Source organism: Pelodiscus sinensis, chromosome 3, assembly GCF_052426305.1.
Source record: "Pelodiscus sinensis isolate ZL-2025 chromosome 3, ASM5242630v1, whole genome shotgun sequence".
NCBI classification, from domain to species: domain Eukaryota; kingdom Metazoa; phylum Chordata; order Testudines; family Trionychidae; genus Pelodiscus; species Pelodiscus sinensis.
Window position 1 is genome coordinate 38201055 of NC_143054.1, and position 21319 is coordinate 38222373.

A 21319-nucleotide genomic window follows, 5' to 3' on the forward strand; every position below is an offset into this window, starting at 1 on the left:
TCTCAAAAAAGATATATTGGCATTGGAAAAGGTTCAGAAAAGGGCAACAAACATGATTAGAGGTTTGGAACGGGTCCCATATGAAGAGTTATTAAAAAACTTGGACTTTTCAGATTACAAAAGAGGAGAGTATGGGGGGATATGATAGAGGTCTATAAAATCATGTCTGGTGTGGAAAAAGTGAATAAGGAAAAGTTATTTACTTCTTCCCACAATATAAGAACTAGGGGTTACCAAAGGACATTAATAGTCAGCAGGTTTAAAGCAAACAAAAGGAAGTTTTTCTTCACGCAGCATACAACCCGTGGAACTCCTTCACTGCATTCTCTGTAAAGGCTAGGACTTTAACAGGGCTCAAAAAAGAGCTAGATAGATTCAGGGAGGCTAGGTCCAGAATGGGTAGGAATATTATCCCTAGCCTCTGTTTCTCTGGAAGTGGGAGACAGGGGAGGGATCACGTGAGGATTACCTGTTGTGATCCCTCCTTCTGGGACATCTTGTATTGGCCACTGAAAGCTGACAGGATACCGGGCTAGATGGATCTTCAGTCTGACCCAGTATGGCCGTTCTTATGTAGTACGGTTTTTTCCACATGTAATATGTTTAGAATATTTTTGAAAGGGCAAAGGAAGAAAGGAAGGTCCCTAACGTAGTGCCAGATACTTCTATCCATATTTATAGTAATTAGTCCCAGTGACTCAGTAGTAATACTCTTGCCAGGTCCTTAACATTATCCCACCCATTTTTAGTTTTAGGGACAAACTGTGCTCATCTTACTCGTAGGATTAATCCTATTGACTTCAATTGAACAACTAACATCAATAAAGTGGGCACAGTTTTGATACTTAGTGTTGATTATACTATACAACTTAAAAGACAAATAGTAGTCTACCACAGTATACAAATCCCCACTATAATTTCATTCAGAACAAGACTATCTTTAAATATTTAACCTGATTCTCAGTGCTATTTAAAAGCCCAAATTATTATACTAAGAATAAGTCTTGTGCCTCTAGGAAATGACAATATATGAACGAATGTGCAACATTCAGGGCAAAAGAAGAGTTTTTTATGCTGCAATCACAATTCCTATTCATTAACTAGAAGAGTAGTTTGGATAGAAATATAAGCCACAGTCATAATAAGCCTACAGAGAACAGTGTGATGGTATAGGAAAAACAAAGGATAAGGTGTCTTGCAGGCCCCACCTTCTGCACTCAGAGTGCCAGAGTGGGCAACAGCCTTGACATGGTGGCAGTGCTGGTGGGATCATTTTGAAGCAGGAACACAGAGCTCAGGATTTTAAAAGGACACTTTTTTTCCTCTTTTGTGATTTGGAAATTTTGGAATTTTTTTCTTTTGCTGCCTGAGGGGGAAAAGGCACATCGAAGGTTAAATCTGCAAAGAGACGGAAATTTAACCTGATCACGTCTAAATAGACATTTCATTCCCTATCTACTTACAGATCTATGGTTTTAGGTCCAGTTCATTTTCATGACCTATATTCCTTGTAGGCAATGGTAGTTCTGCCCGGTTCAATTCATCTTGTTCCCTCAACTCCTGGCTTAAAACTCCAACCAAGAAAACAGTGAGCAGGTATATCTTCCTATTCAAATTTCAATACCCTTTCCCATTGGCTCTCCTAGCTCCCTGCCAAAAACCCCTAGCTAATTGAGTTTAACCATTTAGTCACCAAATGCTGGCCAGCACTCCTCTTATCCATCACAAGCCCAATTAAAGTTGTGTGCTTAAGAGACTGAATTACTGTGTCCCATCACCCCTACTAGTGACCTCTACAGATAAGGGTAGAAAAAAATTGTTTAGCCAGTATTAGGAAGCTTCCAATTCAGCACCTTTCACAAACACTAAATTAACTGAAAAAGTTTCCCAGAAGTGTTAAGAAAAATGTATCAATGATCAGTACAGGGAAGACTTTCCCCCACGCTTTCTGCCTCCAGGGTACAAATATATACTCTTTGTTCAGTGAGACAGTAACAAGTTTATTTGTAATGCTCACAAAGGTGTCCAACAACTCTTTTGAGATGAAAGCATGATCTAATCTAGGAAAACAAGGGTGGGATTATCTTGTGTAAAATGAAGAAGAATCCTAAATTATATTTATGCTCTCCATTAAAATCTAGAGGTGAAACCACCACAGTAATTTAATCTCCTGTGGAAGTTTGAAACACGCTCCAAACATGAATAGAGAAAAATATACAGTAAATAGCTGAAGGAGATTAAATAACATTTTAACCTGAAAAAATAAATGCCATGAGACAGATCTGCAGAACATTAAGATCTAAACAATGAAGACAATGGGCCTGCAAATAGCCTCTAAATTGAGTTGAAACCTGTCTTCTACTTCCAGTTTTGCTAACAATGTTCTGCAATGGTTCTCAACCTGTTTACCACTATGGGCCACATATGCAGCTCTCTGTGTGTTATGTACGCTGCATCCACACAACAGATATACTTGCCCTGCTCTGCCTCCCCAGCACACGAGCTGGGGAGCAGAATAGGAGAGAGGGGGCTTGCCCCACTTCACCCCCTCACCTGACGCTCCAGTCAGGGACTGGGGTCAGGATTTGGGGGCTTGCCCTGCTCCACCCACTTGGCACTCCAGCTGGTAAGTGGGACTAGGGTGTGGGGACCTGCCAACCTGCAAATCCCTGTACCTCAACCCTGTTCCCCTTAGCAGGGTAAATCCCTAACCCCATTCCCCAGCAGGAGCACTGGGCAGGCAGTTTGGGACAAGCGTTCAATCCTGCTCCCTGGCTGGAGTGCAGAGCAGTGGTGGTACAAAACAAGCACTGAGGCCAGAACACTCCCAAGTGTTGGAAAAGGGGGGTGGGCTAGGATGGGAGTGGGCTAGGATGGGGGTGGGAGAATGTCTATTCATGGTGACATCCTTGCATGAGTACTGTTACCCACCAGCTCTGTGATTCTTGGGGAACCAGAACATGGTCACCTCACCTGTCAGCCTTGTGCTCTTGGGGAGTCAGAGTGTGACATTCATGGAAAACCATTCCCCTCCCTCAGGCCTCTGCTAGAATCAAAGACAAAGCAATGAAAAGGCCGGGGAAGACACACCTAAACTGCTTCAGACCAGGGTGATATAATTAAGGAAACACCCCAGCCTCATTTGCATTAAAGATGGAACAGAGGGACATCTCATTAGCATACAGAATGGAGAGCAGCTCTTCCAAGGCAGGAACCGCACTGAACTATGGGACACCGAAAGCAGAGAAGCACTGCCTGATGGGAAATCCCTGCTCCAGATGCTAATGAACCTAGGCCTGCTCGCACCCAAATGAGTCATTATCAGACCAACTCTAGAAACGATCCTATTGACATCTAAAATACTGAAACTGCCTAGTTGCATTGTGAGCTCATTCAAGGAACATCGCCCATAACCAGGGGTGATCAGTCTCTACTGTCTCTCCTCTTTCTCTTTGAACTATCCCTATAAAAACTCCTATCCTTGCCCCAAGAAAACTGTTCTGATACCTGGACTTAAACTGCATCAGTTCCACTGAGACTTCATCTCCTGTCTGATCGTGCTGGGGGCTCTGTTCTGCTTGTCTCCTGCCCTCTGGCCCCCCCGGCTACCATCATCATCTGGGAACCCCGATCAGTGCAAGCTCCATGGAGTGGTGAGGTCTCTCTCTCTCTCTCTCTCTCTCTCTCTCTCTCTCTCTCTCTCTCTCTCTCTCTCTCATCAACTATCTCTCTAAGCATAGCCTCCTGACCCTGCCCTATGTAAACTGTTATATGGTTATTTAATATTGTAATTGTTAGATATCTATTCACTACTCAGAAATAAATCACTTTCATTGTTAAACTGGTTGCTTCTCTCTCTTTCTTTCTCTTTTGCCCACTTTTCCTTAAGGGGTGTTGTTTTGGCTTCCCCATTCGCTCTGCAACAACGCTTCTTGTACCCAAGCAAAAGATCCCTGTAGTGCTCAAAATCCTGTGGGGTTTGCTCATCGTGTGGTTTACCAGTGAATGACTGTGGTGTGAAAGTGGGGATAGGGGGTGCTGAACCTGGGGGCTTATGAGGATGGCAGCTTAAAGTGCTGTTTAATCCAGCCCACAAAGTCCAAAGGCACATGAGGGTGCAGTGTGACATTGCTGTGAAACCCAGCCAGCTGAGTCCAGGGACATATGAGGGGGTCAGCTTGTGAGTGCTGAGTACCCAGTCCTCTCAGACATGCTCTTATTAGTGGGTGTGAGTGTCTGTGTGTGTTGCCAAGGTGGTAAGAACCCCATCCTGAGGAACCTAGTTCCTGCAGGAGAGCTCCAGTGGGAGGGGGAATTGGCAGCAGGGAGAATTCAGCTCCATATGAGAGCACAAGTAAGCACCAACAGCACACTGATAGAATAGTTAACCTTCCCCCAGTCCCATAAGGGTAACCCTGATAATGAGCATACCCCAGAGTATTGGGCAAATCTGGTAACAGTACACATGCAGGCCTTTCTCCTGAACTGCCTGACATCTTTTCCTGAGTCTGATTTTATTCTTCTTGTTTAAATGGGAGGGGTTTGTGTCAAAGTTTTTAAAGCAAGGGCCATTAACTCTGGAACTCCCTTCGCTGTGTCCAACAGAACACAGATTATCTGATGTTCATGATATAATGCAAGGTTGATTTATTTTGCCAGGTGTCAGGTTGCATAGATTTCTGGAGGAGAGACTTTTCAGCAGGGATTAAAAAAGGTTTAAACGTTCTGTAATCATTCTGATATTGTAATCAGATGCTGTACAACCATTATAGGAGACTGGATAGGGGCTTTTATAGTTTAATATATATTTAAGAAAGGTGCTAAATGACAAATTCAAAGTTTTCACTTAATACAATTCCCATTCAAGCCAAAGGACGTTGAGGATGTTCAGCATCACACCGTCCAGTGGTTCTAACCTACACATAATTGTGGACTGTATCCAATACTATCTGTATGGCCCTGAGGATACTGCATGAGCTGCAGCTGTGTGCTGACTGGGCCACAAGTTGAAAACCGCTGCTGTAAACATTCAGCACTTCAAAGGCACAATCTCTGAATGCTGAGTGCTCAGTGATATATCTGAGTACCTAGTACTCTGTTTGAAAATCCAGAAAGCTGTAAGTAGAACTACAAGATTGTACTTCATAGTGATCATGTCACAAAGAGCTTGCAGACTTTTCAGTTGACATTTTAAAGGCAGGACTGAAAGATACAAATTTTAGCTCTAGTGATTCCTGGATTAGTTGCTCCCTTAGGTAGGAGGGAAGTGAAGTCTAAGTAGTTCACAAGTTCTTGTCAAAGCGAAAGGCTGAAATATATGAAAAATAATTGCTAAATATGTGGGATGTTCTAATTGGACAATGAAGTTGAAGCAGCTGCCAAACACCACATATTTTAGCTTTCCTGGTACTCAATAGGTACCTGTTATTTTTAACAATGAGAGCAAGTTGTCACAGATACTAGACTGCTAGGTACGCATTAGTCCCTGAAGAAACAACTATAAAAGCAGTACACAGAACGAAATACAACACTTCACAAAAATAAAAGCCACAAATATTTAACCAAACTACCCCCTCAAACATAAAAATACTCCACACACAATGCACCAAACACTAACCCCCATCATAGAGAAAGCAAGGCAGTGTATGAGAGGTATTCAAGATGGAACTCACATAAAAGAACACGGGATGGTGCCCAAAGACTTCGCACCCACTCCCAAAAGAGACAACAAACCCCGTATTAGTAAGAGAAACTGAAAATAGAAATGCAAAGACAGATATCATCCATGTAGATTAGCTATGATCAAAACCAAATCTAAGCAAGAGAAATTGGAAAAAAGGCAAAAATCAACACTGTAGGCCAACACCAGTATAAATCCCAAATATAAAAGTTATAATCTAACAGTTATTCGGGGCTCTAGTTTGTTTAGCTATCCCACTCGCATTGATTACACAAAGTTAAATCCACAATCAACATCATAATAGCTCCTTTCTCAGCTTAGTGTAGGTGAGACTTTCCTTCAGAGGCCTTCTACATGGTGTGCTTGACATCTGCTGTTGGCCACCTGACATACATGCTGTGAGCACCCTGGCCTATCAGATGCATCTTGGGCAGAAAAAAAAAGTCAATATCAGGCATACTCTAGACATTAAAACTGGATTAAAAGGACGAACTCACTAGACACATGAGACTTTTCTCCTACATAGCTGCTGCCTCCATCCAACACAGAAGTGTTTTTCAACTAAGAAAGGGTGCACGAGAGACTGACTAGGTCAGGATTCCTCTCAGCTCTTTCCATGTGTAAAATGCAACAGTGTCTGTTCCTCCAGATATGTATACAGTAGGCTTGCGGGGGGTGGGGGGATTATATTGATTTGGTAGTCTACACAAAACACAGACAAAAAAATAGGCTGCCTAGTTCCTGTTCCTTCCCTCTCCCTCACACACAATAACGAAAATGGATAAAATCATTGAATGATTTTTTTCCTACATTGGCCTTTAATTATTTTGTCCTTTATTTCCAACATCTCTGGACAAGGAACTTCCACAATTTTCCTTGGAAGATTCCTTATAGAGACTTATTATATGTGTGGGGGCAAGGGAGAGGGAGGGAGCTCAGTGCCATATTGGGGGAGAGGGAAAGGAAAGAGGTTCTAAGCAACTACATGCCAAAAAAAAGATAGGGAAAGGGAGAGGGAATCAAGTGAGCTTCGTGCTCCAGTGCTGCGCTGCACGTGTGGGGCCTTGAACCAGTGCTGTACAGGGTGGGGAAGTGCCCTTCATCCAGCCTGAGGGAGGAGAAGTTCTCTGGCCAGCGCAGAGTGGGGCTGTGTCATGAGGTACTTAGCCAACTCTACCTGGGGCTGGAGAGAAGTGCTTACCACCTCTATACTCACTTCAATGGCTGGGATGGTGACAAGTCTTCAGAGAGAAACAGCAGGATCAGGGGCTGTGGCTATAGTTCCAGCTGCTCCTCTGGGCCCCTCATCCCATCTAAATTTGATGACATCAAAAGATGGAGAACCCACCACCTCCCTTGGCAGTCCCTTTTCAATTTTTCTTTGCCTGGCTTTGGGATTCAGTCTATGAGTCTTGTTATGCCTTTCTGTGCTAGATTAAAGAGTTCCTTAGTAGCCAGTGTTCTTTCCACGTTATGATAATTGTATGGTGTACTCAATTTACCCCTCAATCTTCTTGTTGAGGAGATGAAATGATTGAGCAATTTTAAAGTCTTCCATTAAGGCATTTTCTTCAGCCTTCAAATCATTTTGGCTTTCTTTGCCACAACAGTTGCTCAGCCTCCTTTTTAAATTGTTGACACCAGAACAGGTCATTCCAGTATGAATTTCACTAATGCCATACATAAGTCACCCTCGATTCAGTACTCCTCTGATTATACATTCAAAGATGATGATGAATTATCATATTGGGGGGCCTCCGAGAAGCAGCTAGAACTCTAGCCACAGCCCCTGATCCTCCTATTTCTCCCTGAAGCCTACCCCAAGCAGTTTCATAGCACAGAAGATACTCACCTCACAGTGGCAGTAAGTACTCAATTATATAGAACATCTATGAGAATCTGTAAATAATACATATACTTGCTGCCATTTTGAATTTCAATTACATTACTGTTGGGAGGGGCTCTTGTAACAATTACAAGTTTCTTTTTTTAATCAATGTCTGAATTTTGGATTATTTACTGCTTTAATTTTAATTTTTCCGCAAGTTTATTTTATACTGTTTTTCTAATGAAAATATACTTCTTAAATTAAAAAATTCAAATGCTTGTTTTGTTAAAATATTGTATGTTTACTGTTGAAGAAAATAATCCAGAATACATAACACTGATTTAGTTAAATTAAACAATTTAATTTTCTGTCTGGTATGTTTTCTACCCAATGCAGCATGGCAACAAAATCCTCCAGATATTAATGATAAACTTGTTGAATTGAAGATATTTATTCCCTTTGGTAAATGAAATAACCAATCATTCATTTTCAGATATAGTTGTATGTGACAGGGCGGACAGGCCCCTGCACTGATGGACAGGGCATAGCCTAGGCCCAGCTGGCGAAGAAAGCCCCGCCCCTCCGACCCTGCTGGGCATGCTCCCAGCAGCGGCTGGGTATAAAAGCAGAAGGGGCCCTGTAGTCAGGGGGACTGCAGGGTGAGGGAGGAGACCAGGCTGGGCCAGTGTTTCTGCAGCAGCTGGGACCAGAGTCGCCGCCCGTGCCTGACACAGAGAAAGGCGACCCAGGGCGGCAGGAGCGCGCCCACAACCCCGGCAGGTACTGCCTCAGAGGCGAATGGGCCCCAGGGGAACCGGAGCGTGGTAGGAAGCAGCCCAGGGCAAAAGATACAAAGTTTGGCTCAGTGTGTATCGGCCGGATTCCCCGCTGAGCGGGCAGGAGCCATAGACCCTGCCTAAAGGGCCCTGGGCTGGGACCCGGTGGAGAGGGAGAGCCCGGGTCCCCCTACCACCTGTTTTCCCTTCCCTGGATAAGCAAACCCAGGGCCAGGAGAGGCTACTCAGAGCGGCTAGGCCTCTAGTACCGTATATGCACTGGTAGAGGGACCTGCGCTTTCACGTTGGGACTTTGGGTACCGTACATACCCTAATAGAGGGACCTGAACTTTTGGGACTTTGGGTACTGTATAGACCTGGAGAGAGGGGGCCCGGACCGAGACATGGGCCAGTAGAAGGGGGCCATGACCCCTGTCAGGGGCGTACCCCCTGACACTGTAAAATGAACCTGAAAAGTTTTCAAAATAAATCACTGATTAAAAGTGTATAGTGTGTACCTTCTAAAAATTAAACCTGCATCTATCTGAGTTGTGTAGAATATGCATTAGGGATGTTGAAATGTGTATCTGCTCAAAATTTCAGCAAATTTACATGCACGGAGAGGGTATGGTGGCAGGAGCCGGTGCTTCTGGAGGGTGGGGAGTGAGTTGGCTTCGAGGGAGCCAGTACGCACAGGGATCTGAGGGAAAGAGCTGTTTTTTAAACCAGTTCCCCCACTAGCACTGGCTCCCACCACCTTTCCTCTCTCCCCCTCTGCCTTTGTGGGAGGCAACGAGGTGTGTATGTGAGGTGGCTCCATGGGAGCTGGCATGCACTGGAAGCTGGCTTTCTCGGATATAGAGGCAGTGGGGGCGGGAAGGGGCAGGCACAGCATGTAACCAAGAGGGGTAACCCATGAGCCCAGGCTCATCAGTTAACTGTGTTTATATATGTTCACATCCCTAATATGTATTAAGGTTATGTCAGCCAACAAGAATGCACCTTTATCTAGATTAAATCGCATCTTCCTGACTAGTGCAAGTCCTCCCTGAACATATGGAACAAAGAATATATTATGGCAAGGTCGGTTTCACTCCTGGGCCCCAGACTCCTGTTCAGTTCACTATCTCATTGGTAATTTAGGTTCTGTGGTACAGACCCCTTAGAAGGGTATTGGGGTAAGCGTCTCCTGATCAGCCTGGGACTGGGTAAACAATCTTCCCCAGCCACCTGCTGAATTCTTAAGCTACCTGGGAAGGGAGCCCAAGCACTCCTGGTCAGAGCTCTTTACCTCCCATGCTGTTTGTGGAAATGCTGCTGTTCCCCTTACCAGCTTTTCTGATTCTCTCCTTATCTGGTAAACTCTCACTTCAACTTCCTTTCCCACTCTCCACACTTTCCCCCAGCAGGGAAGGCTTTTTAAAAAGCCATGTGGCAATCTCAAGTGAGATCTGCTGGTCCTAATTGATTTATAGCGGACTCATCTCTGCTGATCCCACTCTGCCCTAGGGATGTTAAATATCCATTAATTGAATATTCAATTAACTTAATGAATTTGTATCAGTTACTCAACTATTCTATAGTACCCAGGGGTGGAGCTAGCAGTCAGCTTGCTCTGGCCCCACTCCTAAGGAGCCCCCTGCCACTGCGTGCTGCTGCCTCTGTATCGAAGGCAGCAGCGCAGGGTGTCAGGTGGGAGCTGGTCCAGGAGGTGAGATAGTTTTAAAAAACAGCTCCCCTCACAGATCCGCTGCCTGTCATTCCATGCGGCGGCTGCCTCTGATACACAGGCAGCAGCGCAGGGTGGTAGCAGCCCCTGTCCAGGGAGGGGGGAGACCTGAGCTCCTGGACCCATCACAAGCCAGAACTGACCCAGGCTGCCTGCCCGCCTGGCTACTAATAAACTTTAAATGCAGAACTACAGTGGGAGTAGGTCCCAGACCCAGCACGAGCCAGGACTGAGCCGGGCTACTGGCCAGCCCACTAAAAAATTTATTGGCCGGGGTAAATGCGTGTAGTCTAGAGCATAACCTATAAGCTTTTGCTTATCAGTTAATTGACTACACTATTACATCCCTTCTCTGCCCATGACAACTCCGGGTAAGCTGCTCCTAGCTGCCCTGAAATAAACCTCTCCCAATTAGCCAGGGCCATCTCTGTTTTCTAGAGCTGCCTCTCTCCCCTTCTAATCTAGCACTGCGCCTGACCTTGTCACAATATAAATTCTATACATTTTCATTTTAGCAAATCGTCACCATCATGCAAATCAAGAGTCAGGTTAAAATATAACAATACGAAAGTTACAATTATTTTTACACACATTCTAATGTGTGTGTGTGTGTGTGTGTGTGTGTGTGTGTGTGTGTGTGTGTGTGTGTACGTACACAGAGACCAAGTCATTTAGTTGATGCATGAGTCATTTAAAGTTAGCATCCTGAAGTTAGGAAACGTAAGCCTTTTGTAGTTGCCCCTGCAATTCCGCTTCCTTGTGCATCCAATATCTGCCCCAAATAAGACAGGGATCACATAGGGGAAAAATAAGTATGTGATTGTGTCACTGAAAACTACAACCATACTCCTAAACATACAGAGAAAGACTTTTTCTCCTTCTTCCTAATGCATTGGAATTCATTATTGTTTTCATAACTCATTTTGGTGTGTGGTTATTCTTTCAAGTATCTGGGATTGGGTTTTTTATTTGAGACACACATCTAACAAAATTACATACCATCATGCTGCAAGCAGAGATCCAAAGCCTACACTGTTGATTTTTACAAGGTCTTGGCCTAGACTGCCCAGAATCAGCATAGTTTTGATTGAAAAGATATATTATGCAGATATTATTTTAATAGGTCCCCACGCCTCATCTTTTACCAAAACCAATACCCGTTAGCAAAGATGACCCACATTTTCTGTGAGTGTCTGCACAGAATTCCTTTCAGCTTGTCTCCCCAGGACCTGGCACTCATGAGAAACTCAAGTGGGTGCATCTATTTTTGTCACTGTACTGGATTACAGACTGGCTGACTATGATTGACCCTACATACTTTTTGGGACAAGCATGGTGTCAATTATGTACTGTGTAGCACAGGTGTACTGTCTCCCCTACCTTCAGTCAAGACTACATTTTCTACATAATTCTCTATTGCACTAGATACATGGTGGCAGAGGTGTACAAGTGTTAGACTAATGTGATTTAATTCCAGTGTGAATTTCAGTCAAGGTCAGAGGTTTAAGCGAAAGTGCAGGAAACAATATATTACCATAAAGATCAAAATTTGGTTAAATCAGGTACTTAAAACTCCCTGTGGAAGTACATGGATCAGTAGCATTGAATCACTTGGGTTCAATGAAGGGGAAAAAAAAATCTTAGCTGCATTTGCATTAATAGTTCACTTGCTGCTTCTCAGAAAAATTGATGGCAGTTATGCATTATGTGAACTCTATTATTAAATGTCAAGGATAGGTTGGAATAATATTTGAAATTATTTTTAATATGGGAAATAACCAAATCACCAATTTAATCAAATTATTTTATTAAATCCGAAGGTCAAGTGGTATTTTATGCAATTGCTTTAAACATGTCTAATCACCCCAAATAAGCAATTTACTATAAAACAGTAACAAAACATTTGTAAGTATTTGATCACAATACTGAAAAATGGGCTAGAATAAGGGGCACTTCGATCCATTTTGGTTAGCTTCAGTGAGGTCAGATAGGTATTACCAATGTTAAAGAGCTGATTCTGTTATACCCTTCAACAAACAAGTGATGTCATTGCCAATTATTGACTTCAGCTTGAGATACTTCATCCTTATGTCCAGTTTTAACCCAGAGGAGATTTATAACGTCCTTTCTTCCCAAGATCTTTCCTCCCCCTCCTTCTGTGTGTCCAACAGTTTTACACATAGATATGTGGAATGAGAAGATCTGTGTTAGCTCAGTTTAAGACTTTGATTTAAAGCCACCTGCAGTCAATACTTCACTTTTTTTTTTTAATTGTATCCCTTTGGTATATATGGTCATGCCAATTTTCTTCCACAATTTGATCTGAAGAAGTGGGTCCGGCCCACAAAAGCTCATCACCTAATAAACCATCCTGTTAGTCTTTAAAGTGCTGCATAGTCCTGTCTTTTGCTATCTCTTAGAGGTCTTGTCAGACACTTCCCCTTATTTCATTATTCTTTTAACCAGATATCCTCCCTATACTTCATTCATTTTTGGCTTTAAAACATTTTCTAAGGCCTTCCTTCTACTTGCTAATCAAGGTCTTTCTTTACAACACATTTTTTTAAATGTCATGCTTATACTACAGACGATTAGCACTAGCGATAAGTACTGTTAATTTGTGCATGCATCAAACACAATAAATAAGTGGCCTGAAGATGTTGTTCATCTCTTGGAGGATTCTGTTAAGAGTGCATATTTAATTTCAGATTCCGCTGTATTGCAGGTAGAATCATGAGCAAAGCCAGCTGTCTGTCTCTCTGGCTAGAGCAAAATCCTAATACAAACAATGGTATTTCAAAAGTGCTGAATATATAGCACCTTACCATCTATACTTGCAGAAATTACGTCAAATATGACTTATTAATAGTTGGGAGCTCATGTTCCCTAATTAAGGAACCATTGTTGAGAGACCTCTGTTTAAAAGACACCATTAGATTGTGCTGTCTTGTCATATTACTACCCTCCAAACCTACGAAACTGCACAGCTGGCCAACAACTACAGAGTTAGTCATTTTCACTTTGGTTTATACTGTAACACTGAAATGGCACTGACCTAGTGGTTTAAATAGTGTCTTCTAAATGAAGATAAGAACACATACGCCTATTTGGTTTAGTTGGTAATTCCGCAGCTTTCAACACGGTGAAACCCTAGGTTTTCAAATTTAACAGGGATCTGGATGAAACAATCCTTGACGGGTTCAGGTCAGTCTTGTCTGCACCATCTGACATGAAGGAATTTTTCAATTACAACCCATTGTTTAAATTGAGATTAACTTGTGTATATATGTTTCACAGATAAGGCCAGAAGGGACCATCTGGATGATCTATTCTAGTCTGTACTGCACAGGTCTCTTGTACAGCACACACCATAGAACCACTTCAAAAATAACTCTGACAATATACCTATGCTCAAACCCTACACAATATTATAATAATATTTGTACAAGGCATGTCTTATAAGATACAATTTTATATCTCAATTTGCTAGTCAGGATTGTTCTGATAAAATTGCAGCTATACAATGTAAAGTTATAAGATCTCCCTATGATTTTAATGCTGTGTGCACCAAATCCCAAAGAAAGTCAGCAAACAGGTCTGCCCTAGCTAAAGAAATGTGTGGTCTGCTTAATTTGCATTTTAGCAGCAGAATCATCAAGCTGGAAGAGAACCAAAATTTATGTCTATACTGGGAAGGTTTGACGAAGAAAGTGCTGTAGATGTGCAAAAGTCGTACCAAAAGCAAAAACCAGCCAAACCAGCATTTCTGCCTCCCATTGTTGATATTTCATGGCCACATTGCTTGTCCACTGTCAACAGATAGAGCAAAGCAATGTGAGTAAACACTGCACTGTGGGAAGGCAAAGCTGATCCTCATGCTTCTTTGGATTCCCTTGTAGTTCTGTGAATTCTCTGTGCTAAGTACAGTAAAACTCCATTAGTCCGGCATCCAATGCTCCGGGACTCCTGATGGTCCGGCACCATCAGGAACCCGGAAGTGCTGGGGCAGCCGGACAGGCTACCCCCATTCAGCTGCTGCTGAAACTGACCAGCAGCTGAATGGGGGAAGCCAGGAGCAGAGCAGCTGGGGTGCTGCTGGGTTGGTCTCGTAGCGCTGCCCCTCGGGGCTGGGGGACCAACCCAGCAGCACCCCAGCTGCTCTTGGGGACGCCTGGGGCAGAGCAGCTGGAGTGCTGCCGGGTTGGTCCCATAGCGCCAAAGGACGGCGCTGCGGGACCAACCCGGCAGGACCCCAGCTGCTCTGCTCCAGGGTCCCCGATTCAGCCGCTGCTGAAAAAGATCAGCGGCTGATTCCAGGAAGCCCGGGGCAGAGCTGCTCTGCCCGGGGTTTCCTGGAGTCAGCCGCTGATCTGTTTCAGCAGTGGCTGACTTGGGGACCCCTGGGGCAGAGCAGCTGGGGTGCTGCCGGGTTGATCCCGCAGCGCCGAGGGGCGGCGCTATGGGACCAACCTGGCAGCACCCCAGCTGCTTTGCCCCAGGCCACGGGATTCAGCCACTGCTGAAACTGACCAGCAGAGTCAGTTTCACCAGCAGGCTGAACCCAGTCACTGTTTAAAATGTATGCCTTATTTGCAGTCTGAGTTCAGCTTAGCTAACCTGTTTTAACACATTTATTTATTTTCTTATTGCAGTGTAGCTACAGCCTGTGTTCTCTGAGGCCACTGTTCCCGCTTTGACACTGAGCCATCTCTGGCCGCTCACTCAATTGCCACTGTTTTCTAGGCCCAGAATCCTCCAGCTTGTTCTTTTTTATTGCTCTTTTCTCAGCCTTGACAAGACTGCTTGGGAACTTAAAGATGCAACTTCTCTACATACTATAGGTTTGGCTATCATGTTTGATCATGTGTTGGGATCCTCCTTATTTACACCACTGTTTTACACCTGCTTTGGTTATGCTGACAATCCCTTTTAACCAACTCCACAAGTAAACTCCAGCTGCTTCTTGTGGCTCTCTGCACTGGGGGGGATGGGGAGGGAGGGAAAGGCTTCAGTACACTAAGTGCCTCCTGGCCAGTGGCTGCCTCTGGCATCCCAACCCATCCCCTCTTGCATTCCAACTCCCTCCCAATCCCTGAATCTCCCTCCTAAACTTTTCCCTAGGCCAGAATACTCCCCTGCTCCTATATTCCTTCCTGGACTCTGCACTAAGAATGTAAGGGCTAGTCGACAAGTCAACTATCTGATAAAGCAAATGCTTATCGGATAGTCGAGTCGACTAGTCACTCCCCACCCCCTTGCTGCTTCTATTAGAGGTAGCAAAGGGGAGTGGGGTAGGGGGTACTTAAAAGCGTCAGTGCTGCACAGAGCCTGGATACGGGCTACATTCGGCACTGCTGCTTTGAAACACTGTGGCAGCGTTTCAAAGGGGCAGTGTGGCAGAGCTGATCCCCGGCTCAAAGCAGAAGTGCCCACGTGGAGCCTGGAGTCAGCCGGACTTCCGGCTGGCCCAGTGCTGCATGTGGAGTTCCAGCTTTGAAATGCAAACAACTTTGAAATTCCTCAAAGGAGTAATGGGGAAGTGCCTGTCAAGCAGTCAATGGAAATTCCATCGACTACTCGACTAGTAAATTAATCGATATTTACCATCCTTACTCTGCATCCCAGTCTCCTGCCCCAGGTCATAACTCCCTCCATCCAAACTTCCTCTCAGACCCCAGACCGTTTCCTGCACCCCAGTCCGCTACCAAGCTTCCTTTTGCACCTAATCTCCATCCCAGACCCTGCACCTCCTCTATAGAAAAGTGCGTGGTCCATGACCACTTACCAAAATCTTGCAGTGGCCTTGCTACCTACTAGTTCTGTGTTCTTGGGGAGACTGGGCATGATACTCATGGAGAACGAACACACCCACCCACCAAGAAAGCAAAGGAAGGGGACCACACACCCAAATCCCTCCTGACAACGGCAATAGAAAAGGAAACTCCCCTAGCCTCATCTGCATGGAAGATAGAGCAGACAGACATCCACATTAGCATACAAGAATGGAGAATAGTACTTGCAAAGCAAAAGCTGCACTGAACTATGGGATACCGAAAGCAGAAAAGCACTGCCTGGTGGGAAATCTCTGCTCCAGGTGCTAATGAATCCAGGTCTGCTCATACCCAAATCAATAATTATCAGACCAAATGTAGTAATAGAGCCTCTACTGATATCTAAAACACAAACTGCCTAGCTCATTATGAGGTCTCTCAAGAAACATCACCCATAGCCACGAACGATCCATTTCTATTATCTAGCCTAAATAAAATTTTAGAATACAGGCAGTCCCCGGGTTACGTACAAGATAGGGACTGTAGGTTTGTTCTTAAGTTGAATTTGTATGTAAGTCGGAACTGGTACATATTGTAGGGGAAACTCTAGCCAAACATTTCTCCAGAGCTCAGTTTTATTCTCCCACACCTCACTTCCCTCAGTCCTTTATTCTCAAGCTGAGGTGTCTGCTGAGAAAAGCCGCTCCGCGTCTCCCTGGTCTGCTGGGGGGAAGCAGCTAGTGCAGGGTTGCTTCACCCCGTTTGTAAGTAGGGATCCGATGTAAGTCGGATCTGTGTAACCCGGGGACTGCCTGTACTCTCTTGAACCATCTGTTTACCCATAAACCTGTGTTTCCCAAATGGTGCTCCGTGAAGTGCAAGTAAGGGTTCTGTGTGAACTCACAACTCCCCTCCCCTAAAGAGACAGCTTCCCCCCCCCCCCCCCGCTACCAATTTTCCTGGCTGGGGTTCCTCGAAATTCTAAAAGGGTTCCGTGGCCAAAAAAAGTCGGGAAACACTGCCATAAACAAATCCAGTGTTCTCCTTGAACCATTATGTCCCTACAAAAACTCTTACTGTTGCTCAAGAAAAGTGTTCTGATGCCTTCATCAAATGTTTGTATCAGTTCCACTGGGACTTCATTTGTTCCTGACTGATCGTGCTAGAGGCTCTGCTCTGCCTGGTTCCAACCCTGTGAACCCCCAGCTACCATCACCATCTTGGAATCTCCATCAGTTCAAGCCTCATGGAGCAGTGAGGTGTCTCTCTCTCTTACTCACATCCCTTGCCTCTCTCTAGGTCAGTGCTCACTAACCACTAGATTAAGATCTACTGGTAGATCTTGGAGCCTCTAACAGATGATCCTGACTGGTTTGGCCAAGAAACTATCAAGTTCTGGCACTTCAGCTGTCTCTTCCCCCACTGCTGCACGTTTCCTGCCCTCTGTCTTAGAGCTGCCTCCCCGCATCCCCAGGAGCCTCCTGCTTGCTGTGCAGGGCAGAGAAGAGGGGCACTGATGTCAAGGTGCCTCCTCTCTCACCCTGTATTCTATCGCCACAGGTTGTTTGCTGGCTGCTTTTGAGAGTGGTACAGGGCCAGGGCATGGGTGAGCCTGCTTTAGCCCCACTGCACTGCCACACGGTAGCCACCTGAAACCGTACCCCTGTCATGAACCCCTTCACTCCTTGACCTAGCCCCAAACACCCTCCCAGAGCCTGCAGCTAGAACCCCCTCTGGCACTCCAACTGCCTGCCCCAAACTCAGCTCCGAGCCCCTCTCACACTCCAAATCCCTTAGCCAGTGCAGGCTCTGGTCTTGGATTCCTGCCTGCTCCCCTTCCACCCACTCCTGCTACCTCTGTAGGGGGGTGCAAGGGCAGGCAGATCCAGTACTTGTGGGGACCCGGCTTTTAAGCTGGCTCCCTCATGGACACCAGCACCGGCTCCTGATCACCTCCCCCCCCCCCCGCTGCCTCTGATGCGGCGGCAGAGGGGGAGTGCATGTAGTCAACAGCTTTAACCGGAAAGCCCAAATTTATCAGTTAATTATGTAGTTATTTACACATTGACATTCCTAGCTCAAAGTAGTTCATCTCCATGATTTTCTAATGGACTATTTCAACATAAGAACGGCCGTACTGGATCAGACCAAAGGTCCATCTACCTCAGTATCCGGTCTGCCGATAGTGGCCAGCACCAGGTGCCCCAGAGAGGGTAGACCGAAGACAATGATCAAGCGATTTGTCTCCTGCCATCCCTCTCCAGCCTCTGACAAACCATTTCAGAATCCATGACGCTTAATTAAATGTATATAATTTCTGCTTTGTTTTGCAAATAACTAAACACAATCCATAGTTATCTGAGTTGCAAAAATTGTGAAGTCTTTGCTCTGTAGGGGATAGGCGTGTAGTGCTTAAGATCTTCAAAGAACTTCCAAGCTCTCTGAGTGAAGTCTGAACTAGCTGCATATAGAAGTTTATTTTGCATCACTGCATACACCCAGTTTACAACATAAAATGATCTACTGTTTGTACTCCATACTGTTTTAAAACTGATAAAAAATTTGTGAAACAACTATTTTGGAAGCCTAGCAATGACACTGTGCAGTTGGGATTATTTAAAAACAAAACTTCAATTTTCAAAGTTCATATTTTTAGAATTAGATGAACAAAAAATACCATGCACAGCAAATAACCTCAAAAACAGTCACACTGCACAAGCAGGAAACCATTTATTTCCCCCAAAATGTTATAATTCCAACTGCATAAAACAGCTAGAAGCATCTGTGCACAAACACTCATCTTCAGGCCAACAAAAAACATTTGAAGTTTCATCCAATAGTGATAGAGAGGGTGTGTTTGTTTTTGGTTTGTTGGGGTGAAGTGCAGTTAAGATTAATTTAGAAACGTGTTGAATAGAAGCATTACACAATCTTAACAGAAACTCAACTTCTGAGGCAAAAAGCAGCAGCAGAAAAAGGTTCTAACAAAAGAGAGAACTTTTGCCCAAGAACACAGGCACAAGCATCTAATCTTCCAACACCATTGCAAACTTTAGGGTCTGCAAGAGGCAGGTAGGACCTTGCTTTGATGTCTTTTTGCCTATCCCTGCCCCCTACTCCCAGCCTGCAAGACGCTCTTTCTAAAGACACAAAGCCGATTAATTGGAGTGCCCAGAGGCTGCCACATGTTCATCTACAATACAAATATTGCATTCCGGGAGAGACAAGCAGACAGACACAGGCAGCTCTCCTACCATGCCTGTCTGCATCCCTCCCTGTGATTTCAGTCATGTAGCAGGGTCACCTGAGGGTTTTTTGGCTATAATTTCTCCTCCCTGCTACCAGGATCTGTTGTGCTGCTAGCTCTTTAGGAGCCCATCTGGAGCGGCTGGCAGTAGAGATGAAGCAGCAGCATGCTGTCCCAGGTACGGGACAGGAACTTTGGGAAGAAAGAGGTAGACCAGTGGTGATCCAGACCACCCAAAACCTCACAGGCACTGAGGGCATCCCAGGCTCTCCCATCCACCAGGCTTCACCCAAGACAGCTCCCTTGCCACAGGCTGCTTCAGGCTCGCTCCCCCACTCCAGCCGCTCCTTCTTGGGAGACTGGGCCCCATCAGTAACAACTCCCAAGCTTCCTCCCCGTATTCCCTAGCTCCGTGGCTCCTCGCTGCCGCCGCTCGGGCTCCCTCCGACACCTGCTACGCGTTAGCTCCCGGCCCCCCTTAACTGTAGCGGCGCGTGGGGAAGCCGCCTCCGCTCGACCCCACCCACGCGCGTTTCGCCGGCGCAGGGGAGACACTCGCGGGAACTTTTTGAAACGTGGCCCGGTCGCGCCGCAGCCGGCCCCAATCCCCACCCCTGCCGCGGAGCAGACAAGTGGCCCCGGCGATCCCGGCCGCACCTTGCCTCCTGCCGCCAGACATGCTCCCGCCGGCAGCTCCGGCCGCGCACGGCACCCGACCCCGACAGCGCGCCCCAGCCTGCCGCGGTTCCTGTTCTCCCTCTCCAGCCGGCCGCGCCCACCGGCGGCCGGGGCCGGCGCCCATTGGCGCTAGCGGCGGAGGGGCGGCCCCCATTGGGACGCAGGGCGGACCTTCCCAGCATGGCGGCTGCGTGCGGACAGCCCTGCGCCGCGCCTGCCGGGCTCCGGCCCGGGGAGCGCGGCTGCGCAGAACGCGCGAGCCGTGTGGAGAGCGGGGGTTTGACAGCTGCAAGCTCAGCAGCGGCAGCAGCAGCCCCGGCGGCAGCAGCGCATGGCTAGCGCGAGGGGACTGGCAAGCGGTGCAATGCCCCGGCGTGTGTGACCGCTGCGGGGGAGAATGCTAGACCCACGCCGCTTCTTTCCCACCGCCGCCTCCTGCCCGGGCTTCCCCCTGCCTTGACCCGCCAGCCCAACATGCAACCCGGCATCTTCTAAATCAATAATGTACTAGAATGTCAGCGCTGAAAAAGGTAAGGACACGATGATGGGTGTCTTCTGCCATGCTGCTGAGCGCCCCAGGCTGGGGACAGTGCCGCTCCCCGGCTCATGTAGCCTCTGCTTCAGGCGAGGAGACCGGGGGCACAGTGGTCAAGGATTTGCAGGACTTTGGGGGGTAAGCATGAAACGATAGAAGTGAAACGGCTGGGCTGAGTGTGAGTCTTGGGCGGCAAAGTCTGAGAGACTCTTGTTAAAACCAATGAGACGTGCAGCTGCTGAGGGTGTTCGGGAGCGAGGGCACAGCTGCTGCTGCTGGGCTTGTTTTGTGGGCGCAGCTAATCCTGTTGGCATAGTGGGGGCGGTGTGGCTGTTGGGGGTGGAGGAATCTGTTGAGGTGTCGGGGAGGGGGCTCTTGTGACATGCTGGTCTTAGCAGGAGCTGCTTGGTTGCAATCAGGTGGGGTGGGCGTCTGCAGCTGTGCCTCGGGAGGGCAACGGCAGCAGGTGCTAGCAGGGTTGTTGTAGGTGCTAGGGATGGAGTTGCTGCTCATCCTGAGGGCTACAAGAGACGGTCTTTCTCATCGCACTGCATGGAGGACGCATCCGCTGCTGAGCACCGCTGGGATGTTGGGTTTGAGCAGCTGCGGCTGGGGTGGCTGGTCGCCGCTACTCTCGGGTCCCAGCACTCCCGCCGATGAGGCTGCAGCGGATTTGGGATGCTGCCGCCGCTGGGTGTGCAAGGTGCTGGCCGGCGGCCCTAGGTGCGAAACCATCAGCTGCGGCTCTTCTCGCTGAAGGAAAGGACGGTGGCAGTTGCGCTTTTTTAGCCCCGCGAGCAAAAGTGGAAGCCATGCAGGAGGCTGGCGCGTGGAACTGGGACTGAGGGTGGATTTGCGGTTAAAAGAAGCATTTACACAAAACGCGCGCGCGCTCCCTGCCTGTTTGGAACACACGGAAAACATGTAAATTGTGTGTGTCACACACTGGCCGGCAGAGCGGGGGGGGGGGCATCCCCCAGATGCATTTTTTATGCAGGAGGGCAGAGTGGGGCGCTGAGCTGCAATGGAGAATTGATGTACGGCACGGGGACAGCGTGCATTTGATGTCTTTGCC

General features: G+C 46.7%; 1 protein-coding gene across 3 annotated transcripts in view; it reads right to left on the reverse strand.

Annotated features, from left to right (window-relative positions):
* Positions 1-19868, reverse strand: part of ERICH1 (glutamate rich 1) — a 179318-nt gene extending 159450 nt beyond the window's left edge. The window contains exon 1 of one of the 3 annotated variants that reach the window (XM_025188602.3): positions 19689-19868. In XM_025188602.3, coding sequence (XP_025044387.3) covers positions 19689-19863 — 175 coding nt within the window. In that variant the 5' untranslated portion in view covers positions 19864-19868. The remainder of the gene's footprint in view (positions 1-19688) is intronic. The other 2 variants (XM_006130972.5, XM_014577454.4) reach the window with 2 other exon arrangements.
* Positions 19869-21319: the final 1451 nt, after the last annotated feature.